The sequence below is a fragment of the Procambarus clarkii genome, chromosome 44 (assembly GCF_040958095.1).
Source record: "Procambarus clarkii isolate CNS0578487 chromosome 44, FALCON_Pclarkii_2.0, whole genome shotgun sequence".
In the NCBI taxonomy this organism is placed as follows: Eukaryota; Metazoa; Arthropoda; class Malacostraca; order Decapoda; family Cambaridae; genus Procambarus; species Procambarus clarkii.
In genome coordinates, this window is record NC_091193.1 from 36,097,521 (window position 1) to 36,107,309 (window position 9,789).

Genomic DNA, 9,789 nt, shown 5'->3' on the forward strand with positions numbered 1-9,789 from the left:
GGGTGTCAAGGGGAGACTCATGAAATGGATTGAAGACTACCTCACAGGGAGGAAAGCTAAGGTCTACTTCAATGGAGCAATCTCAAGAACAATGAATATGGAACTCGGGACCCCCCAAGGAGGAGTCTTAAGCCCTACACTATTCAATGTACTTATGAATGCAATTGCCAATATTGATTTTCCTGAAGGAACACAACTAGTGGGATATGCAGATGATGTCCTAATACAAGCTCCCACCTTTGATAAAATAAAACAGGCCATTGAACTCCTTGGAAGGAAATGTATTGAGCTCGGTTTCACTCTCTCCACAAACAAGACAAAAGCATACTCCCATCGCAAGCGGAGAGAAAATGAAGAACTGCAAATTAATGGTGTAACACTTGAATGGGTTGACCACTATCGGTACCTTGGCGTCACCGTCGGCTCAAACAAGGGAAAGAAAGAGGAGCTCAATCAAATCATAGGAACATGCAAAAGTCGACTCAGGGAACTAAAACGGTCAACGAACGAACGTCAACAACACCTGTCGGCCCTGCCCTCCCTCCTCATTTATCAGCTGATCCTTGAGCTCTCGGCTACCAACAAATGATGTAGCATCACCCGAAGGCAGCTAAGTACACAGTGACCTAAATGTGATTGAAAAAACCAACAAGACCAACCCGTAATTCTCTCATTTCGACCTCATTAGTGTTGCTCCCTGGAGCTAAGAAGCTGTACCCGACGGTCACTGCTGCCTATCAACGAGTCTTCCCTATTTGTTCCTGCCTACATTTATCCTGCAATCATGCAAAGTAAGGCCGGTAAGACCCTTAAGAAAGATAGCACACCTAACAAGAATAACCCTAGTAGCCAGGCTAACAACATGATTAGTTCAGCTATCTCCCCCCTCGGTGGCCGCCGTGGGGGGTACCGACTCTCCCCCCGTCAACAATAACAAACAATCTCAGCTGGGCGCAGCGCCGTCTCTGACACGGGCCATGCAACAATTAGGTAGCCATATGGACCAACTTAAACGAGCTACTGCCCCTTGTTCTGACTTCAAGCGCTTTGCTGATATCCCTTGGCTCAAGTTATTAACTCAAGTACATGAAGATCAAATGACAGTAATCAAAGAGCAGTCGGCCTTAATAATGAACCTGCAAGGCTCATTATTATCTTTGCAGAATGAAGTTGTAGACTTACACAAGAACAATCAAGATCTATCTACCAAAGTCGTCAACCTCGAACAAGAATTAAGCATTCTCAAGAACACAGTTACAAACTTTAATCCAGATGCAACCACTAAAAAACAGGAAGAAATATTGCAACAGTTTGAGAACCATCTGAACAACCTACAACAACAACACACTGTTACCCAAGACGAGACAGACCAACATAAACTACTTGAGTCTGTAATTATCTCTTCACGTGATTTTCCCCAAGAAACTGATGGTGAAGACTGTGCTGCCATTGTGATCAAAGTATTGCAGGATAAGTTAAATTATTCGATCCAAAAAAATGACATCAAAGCAGCTTATAGAGTGGGTACCAAATCATCTGGTACTAATAATAGGCGAATTCGTTTAAAATTAGATAGCTGCTCCCGCAAGACTGATCTTATCTCATCTGCAGTTGCTAGTAAATCCACTGTTTATGTGAATGAATGTCTGACCAGGTGCAGGCAAAATCTCTTTTTAAACTGCGTGGCTTCTGCAAAAATTCCCCTACAATTAAACACTGTTTTGTGCGAGATGGTAAAATTATAGCTAGGAGGACTGACATTGGAAAAACCTATTCAATAACCACAGAAGCCCACCTTAATTCTTTCCTCAGTGACTGTGGGATAGCTGCTGTATAGCCTGAATTCAGATTATAATCTCATATAACTACCTTTGTGTACTCTAGCTCTGCCTTTCCCTTCAAAAGGTTTTAACTTTAGTTAAAAAAAAAAAAAAAAAATAATGTTGTCATCTTTATTATTGCCTTTTTTTTCTTTTTACTCCCATGTTCCATAGTACACTGGCTTTGCCTGTGTCCTCTAGTATTAACTTCATTATCCAGTGTTCCTGAGTGTATCTCTATTTAAACTACCTCAGTTTGTTTTAGTGTAACTTTAGTATTCAACTATAGTGTACTTATAATAGCAAGCTTTTCATCTTATAGATCTCATAATTGTTTTTTTTTTACTTTTTTGGTCATCTATTGTTATTAATTATTTTAGTTAATTTTTTACATTCCTAGTTCCCATTAAGTTTTTTTTTCTTTTTACTTAAAATTACCATTAAGTTTATTTTACTTTAGAATTTTTAATCTACTTTTTTCTTTGTTTTCTATTTTGTAATTTGCCATTCTTATCTTGTTTTCTTGCAATCAGCCTTTTTATGCAGACAAGTATAGACCCAGAACTAAACCTCTTATCCACTATCTATGACAATCATCACTTCAATGATCAAAATTGCAGATATTTTACAGCACATGATGTAAACAATGTATTAACAGATAATCTCAATATCTCTGTAATCAACTTGAACGTTAGATCCCTAGGTAAACACTTCGATGATGTTAGTGCCTTGATTGAAACTATTGACAACAAATTCTCTTTTATTATACTTACTGAAACGTGGTTGAAAGAGGATAATACTCAACTCTTTAACATGCCTAACTACTCGGCAATTCACAACTGTCGTCAAATGCAGAGAGGTGGTGGTACTGCTCTTTACTACCACCAAGAACTAACATGCTTAAAGATAATAAGAACTAGAGACTGCTGTGGGGAGTATATCTTCGCCAGTTTCAGAGTCAAGGGTGCCGAGTCTGTCCAGTCTGTGGGTGCAGTCTATAGAATTCCTAACACTGATGTGTCTGAATTCAACTCAAACCTTAGAAATCTAATACTAGATAACAGATTGAACAAAAACCATCTAATTATCGCAGGGGACTTTAATATTGACCTCTGCGAGCCTGAACACCCTACTGCTGTTAGCTTCCTCAACTGTATGAATTCCTGCTTCCTCATACCCTTAATCACTAGACCAACTAGAATCACTGATAGTACTGCTACGACTCTAGATCACATCTGGACCAACATAACCTCTCCGCTTACTTCAGGTATAATCACCGATAGCACTACAGACCATTACCCCACATTTCTCTTAACTAACATTAGCAAACCACCTCTAGAGACAAGGGAGTTAAGCTTTAGGCTGCACAATGAAACTGCTATAAACAATTTTATAACTGCTGCTGATAATGTCAACTGGGAGTCCGAGTTAGGTAACATAGGGGACATCAACCTAACAGTGAAATCTTTTCTACAAACAACTCTTAGCCTTTATAACACCCACTGTCCTATGCTTACAAAACAAGTCACAAGCAAAAGACTTAACAATCCTTGGCTTACAAAGGGAATACTTAAATCCATTAACAAAAAACACGACCTTGAGAAGAAGTATAGGCTAGGAACAGTCTCCAAAGAATTCTCAAAGAATTACTCGTTATTGCTATCTAAAATAATTAGACGAGCCAAAACTAAATACTATGAAGATAAATTTACCCAAATAAAGAGCAACATTAAACAAACTTGGAGCACAATTTCACAAATATTGGGATCAAAGAAGATTTTAAATAACAAACCAACACTCCTTTCCAATAACGTTGGTCAGCTTTCAGCCTCTGATTCTGCTATTGAGTTCAATAGGTTCTTCTCTTCCATTGGGTCATCCCTTGCAAATGATATTCCATCTTCCTGTACTGATGTTAATGACTATCTTACAGGTAACTATCCACAGTCTCTGTACCTAAAGCCTACTAGTTCCACTGATGTCCATGAAATAATCCTTTCCCTTAAAACCAAGTCTAGTGCCCTCGAGGAGATACCAACTTTAATTTACAAAAAAGCCTCCAGATCTCTAGCCCCTGCTATTGCATTGCTCTTCAACAAGTCACTTGAACTCCAAACCTTTCCTGACATTCTAAAAAAAGCAAGAGTAACCCCTGTCTACAAATGTGGTGATCTCACTGATGTTAACAACTACAGACCTATATCAATCCTGCCTAACTTGTCAAAAATATTCGAAAAGCTAATCTACAAGCAGCTTTACTCTTTTCTAGCCAAAGACAATATACTTAGCTCTTGTCAATATGGCTTCAGACCCAAAAAAAGCACTAACGATGCACTTATTAGTATGATTAACTTAATTCACGCAGCTCTTGATAAAAAGGAGTTTCCTGTTGGGTTATTTGTGGACCTGCGTAAGGCTTTTGACACTGTCAACCACCAAAACCTTCTTCTTAAATTACATCATTATGGAGTCAGAGGACACTCCCTGCAATACCTCAAATCTTATCTTACTGACAGGCTCCAGTATGTTTCTGTGAATAATACAATTTCTCCCACCCTACCCATCAACATTGGTGTTCCTCAGGGCAGCATACTTGGCCCTCTCCTCTTTCTCATCTACATTAATGACCTTCCAAATGCCTCCCAACACCTCAAACCAATTCTATTTGCTGACGACACAACCTTCATTTACTCCAGTCCTGACCCCCTTGCTCTAAATGCCACAGTAAATACTGAGCTAGAGAAAGTCCATCTTTGGCTAACTGCCAACAAACTCACCCTTAACATTGACAAAACGTTTTATATTCTGTTTGGCAATAAATCCTCTAATCAGATAAATCTCAAAATAAACAATACCCAAATTTGTAACAAATTAGATGGCAAATTCCTTGGCGTTCTCATCGACCACAAGCTGAATTTCCAGGGTCACATTCTAAATATATCAAAAAAAGTTTCAAAAACTGTTGGCATTCTTTCTAAGATCAGATATTATGTACCCCGCCCTGCCCTGGTTACTCTCTATTACTCCCTCATCTATCCATACCTCAACTATGGTATTTGTGCTTGGGGTTCTACTACCCAAAATCATTTACGTCCTCTTATTACCCAACACAAAGCTGCTATTAGGACAATATCCAACTCTGGCCCCAAACATCACTCGGTACCCTTACTCAAATCTCTGAATATGTTAGATATTAAGTCACTGCACATTCTCTCTTGTGTATTATACATATATAAAACGCTGAACTGTAATACCAATCCTGACCTCAAAAGCTTCATTGAAGGTTGTAACAGAACCCATGAGCACCACACCAGGAATAAATACAGTTTTGATATTCCTAGAGTACGACTTAATCAAACTAGAAATGCTCTACAAATCAAGGGACCCAGAATGTGGAATGACCTTCCCAACCATGTTAAAGACTGTACCTCTCTCAACCAGTTTAAGATAAAAACTAAACACTACCTAATAAATTCCCTGTAACCCACCTCACTCCTTTATTGTCAACCCATGTCTGTTATTTTATTATTATTATTTTTTTTTAATCAACACTGTCAACCTATTGTATTTGTGCTGCATTTTCAGTCATGTTCCCCCTTTTTTTATCTTTATTTGTATTTGTTTTCAACACTTTTTATTCTTTATGCTCAATTAGTATTAAGTTCTAGTTATTAATGTTTTTCTTGCCCGAAACGCATTGCGTAATAGTGGCTTTAGGCATTGTATGTCCTAGCTCTATCTATATATCAATCCATTAATGTAACATCACTTGTATGTATGTACCTTACCTGAATAAACATATTTATTTATTTATTTATTTAAAACTGAAAGCTATGACTTGGAATGATGGCCATGGAGCCTCTATTGCTGTACTTAAAATGATGTACACAAACTATGTACGCTCCGTCATTGACAATGCAGCACCTGTTTTATGTACTTATTCACAAAGTGATATGAATAGGCTAGAAAGCATACAGGATGAAGCCATTTCAATCATTCTTGGAGTTCCAAAGAAAAAAAACTGCTGAAATGTCCAATCTACAAAAAGAGTTATTATCCCTTCCCAGTATTAAAGAAAGAATTGTGGAACTGAATGCTAAGCTTGCAATTAGGATTGCCAGAGATCCCCATTATAATGACATGGCTAAAAAAAAATTGAGCTCTGTGCTACTTTCAGGGGGAAACAAGAGAAGCAAAAAATGGCATCACAGAGCAGTCGGCTACCTTGAAGATCTTCACCTACTTCAACAAGCTCGTGAGCTCATGCCTGTAGAAAGATTACCTCCCTGGGTGGATCCCCTGAATGACTTGTGCAGGATTATCATCAATGATATGGTAAAGAAAAAAACCAACATGGTACCCCAAGAAATAAGCCACAAGTATCTTAAGGAAATTTATAATGAAGCTGGAGATGAACTAGATCAAATCTTCACTGATGGGTCATCTAATCCTATTAATGGCCGGGCGGGTGCAGCATACACGGTAATTAAGAAGGATGATGTATTTTTTCCACCAAAAAATGAGGAAAAAGCGCGCATTGAGAACTATACCTCTTCAACACAAGCAGAGTTAACTGCCATTGCTATGGCGTTAAGGTATATTATTGAACAGAATACTACTGATGCAGTGATTTGCACCGATTCGAAAGCAGCACTGCAAAGCCTAAATAAAGATCGGGACGAGAATCTTTCAATAGTAGCTGAAATTAAGAGAGTTGTGAAGGTACTAACCAACCAGGGAAGAGTTGTCAAGTTCCTGTGGATTCCCTCCCATGTTGGAATCTATGGAAATGAACGCGCAGATGTGTTGGCAGCTGAAGGCGCTGAGGGAGACCATATTGAATACTTCATACCCAAGACTCTTCTAGAAATTAGAAGTATTATTAGGGAACATCATCGTCATCTCAATCATTATGAACCCCCCAAAAAAAGAGAATGTGGTGGTTGCGGGAGAGAATTAATAATAGAGAAAAAAAATCTTGGATACAAATGTCCACACGTACAGCAGCTTTTTGTTAACAACATATAATAAAGATGATTTATAATGTATCTTATCTACCATTTGACAGAGGCTGTTTACCTTGGAGACTGGTTGGAAATATATGAATTGAATTTCAAATCTTATTGTTCCTTCTATTACATTTTTATATATGACTAATAAATACTTCTATAATTATTGACACAATATTATTATTATCCCTTTCACCAGATGGAATTATTATGTTCATAAAGAGTTAAGGATTACAGGTTACCAAATTATACATTCACTCTTCCAATTAGAATGAGTAAAAATGTTTTTTTTTTAATGGTTTATAATCATTTCAAAATAAAATAAATGATCCATATTCTTTTTTGACTCACAGTTTTGTTATAAGACAGAGCAGCTGCACACTTGCTTTACAGTTGCTCAGTTGCTCTCTCTCCACGTGACCAGGTTAGCGTTCTCTCTCTCTTTCTCTCTTCACACAATTAGGTCAATGTTTTTAATAATATTCCTTTACATAACGGATTTTTATTTAGTTAAAATCTAGCCAAGGAAACCTGGTCCCAAATTCGAGTACTTAGAAGTAACATTTTCGTTCCCCAGGATAGTGCGCTGAGAGCATGGATGGAGATCATGAGACGTTCCTCTTCACCAGTGAGAGCGTAGGCGAAGGCCACCCCGACAAAATTTGCGATCAGATCAGCGACGCAGTGCTTGATGCCCATCTTAGCCAGGACCCTGACGCCAAAGTTGCTTGTGAAACGTGTACCAAAACTGGTATGATCCTGATCTGTGGGGAGATTACGTCCAAGGCCCAAGTTAATTATCAACAAATTGTGCATGATATTGTTAAGAAAATTGGTTTTGATGATTCACGAAAGGGCTTTGACTACAAGACCTGCAATATTCTTCTGGCCCTGGAGCAAAAGTGTGCGGAGTCTGCTAATGGTGTACACATCGGGCGCAGTGATGACAACATTGGTTCAGGGGACCAGGGACTGATGTTTGGTTATGCCACTGATGAGACCGATGAGTGCATGCCCTTAACTATTATGCTGGCACACCGTCTCAATCAGAAGACTGCCGAGCTGCGAAGAGATGGGACGTTCTGGTGGGCGCGACCTGACTGTAAGACTCAAGTCACATGCCAGTATGTCTTCGATGAAGGAGCTGTTATTCCCAAAAGAGTGAACACTGTTGTCGCTTCTGTACAGCACTCGGAACAAATTACTGTCGAAGCTTTGCGTGACGAGGTTATAGAGAAGGTCATCAAGGTCATTATTCCTGAAAAATATATAGATACTCAAACGAAATACCACATCAACCCTTGCGGAGAATTCATCATAGGTGGACCTCAAGGTAACGCTGGGCTAACTGGTAGGAAAATCATCATTGACACTTACGGTGGGTGGGGCGCTCACGGCGGGGGAGCGTTCTCTGGCAAAGATTACACAAAGATTGACCGCTCAGCGGCCTATGCCGCCCGATGGGTTGCCAAGTCACTGGTGAAAAACAAATTATGTAGACGCTGTTTGGTTCAGGTATCTTACACCATTAGTGTTGTGCACCCCATAAGCATCAGCATCTTCCACTATGGCACCTCACAGTACACATCAAAACAGCTTCTGAAGATTGTTAACCACAACTTTGATCTACGACTAGGACATATTGTCAAGGAGCTGGGCTTAAAGAGACCAATTTACAGTGATACCTCGTGTTATGGACATTTTGGACGGCAACAGTTCTCTTGGGAGCAGCCCAAGAAGTTGACCATCCCTGAATTTTAGAGTCAAATAATTCTTAAGGATGACTATCATTTTTACGTTTTTCATCAAGTCCCTGTTAATATGGGAGAACACTATGTCTATGCTTGATTCACAACTCTCCTAAACACGAGAGTGAAGTTATACAACTTTAGAACGCTTTCCCACCAGGAGACTTGAACCCTAGCCAGCACAGAAGCCTGGTGGGAACCTTTAATTTTATATTCAATTGATAATTTTATATACTTTTTTGACGTTTTATATACCAGAGTATATAAAATCTCCGGGCCTTTTATATATCAGAGTAAATAAAATTAAAATGACCCTATAAATAGATAGAATTTGGTTTTTTATCTTATAAGGTGACCAGCGTCTGGGTCAAGATAAATACGTTTTCTTCCTTTAAACTGAATCCAGTTTTTATCTTTTCGGTGGGGGGTTCTATGTGATCCTCCTCCTCCTCCTCCTCCTCCTCCTCTGCCTCCTCCTCCTCCTCCTCCTCCTCCTTCTCCTCCAACTGTTTGTGGTTCTCCTCCTTCTCCTCCAACTGTTTGTGATTCTTCTCCTCCTCCTCCTCCTCCTTTTACTGTTTGTCCTCCTCCTCCAACTGTTTGTGATTTTCCTCCTCCTCCTCCTTCTACTGTTTGTGATTCTCCTGCTCCTCCTCCTCCTTCTCCTCCAACTGTTTGTGGTTCTCCTCCTCCTCCTCCTCCTCCTCCTCCTCCTCCTCCTCCTCCTCCTTCTACTGTTTGTCCTCCTCCTTCTACTGTTTGTGATTCTCCTCCTTCTCTTCCAACTGTTTGTGGTTCTCCTCCTCCTTCTACTGTTTGTGGTTCTCCTCCTCCTCCTCCTCCTCCTCCTCCTCCTCCTCCTCCTTCTACTGTTTGTGAAGTTTTTACCTTTCCTACTCCTTCTCCTGCATTTTGTAATTCTCCTCCTCCATGTGATTCTTTTGTTTGTTCTTCTTTCTCAACTTCCACATAAATGTTAAATTTAATGCTAGCAAATGTGTCTGAGGAATTAATATTCTTAGCTAACATTTTACATTCCACCTCATTATGACCGTCTTCGAGTTCAAGTTTCATAACCACGAATGGGGGTAGTGAATTTTCTTTCATTGGGAAACTGTCCGAATAAAATCCACAATTAAATATATCTTGACTTGCAGCATGGGTACATGATATCAACAATTTGTTCATGTAAAATCGTTTTCCTTCCTTTCG

General features: G+C 39.4%; 1 protein-coding gene across 1 annotated transcript; it reads left to right on the top strand.

The window, feature by feature from the left end:
• Positions 1–7,423: 7,423 nt before the first annotated feature.
• On the top strand, positions 7,424–8,578 carry LOC123752680 (S-adenosylmethionine synthase-like; the record flags this gene model as incomplete). The annotated part of the gene is made up of 1 exon (XM_069300575.1): positions 7,424–8,578. A coding segment is annotated over exon 1 (1,155 nt), but the record flags the coding sequence as incomplete, so codon positions are not given.
• Between the last annotated feature and the right edge of the window lie 1,211 nt (positions 8,579–9,789).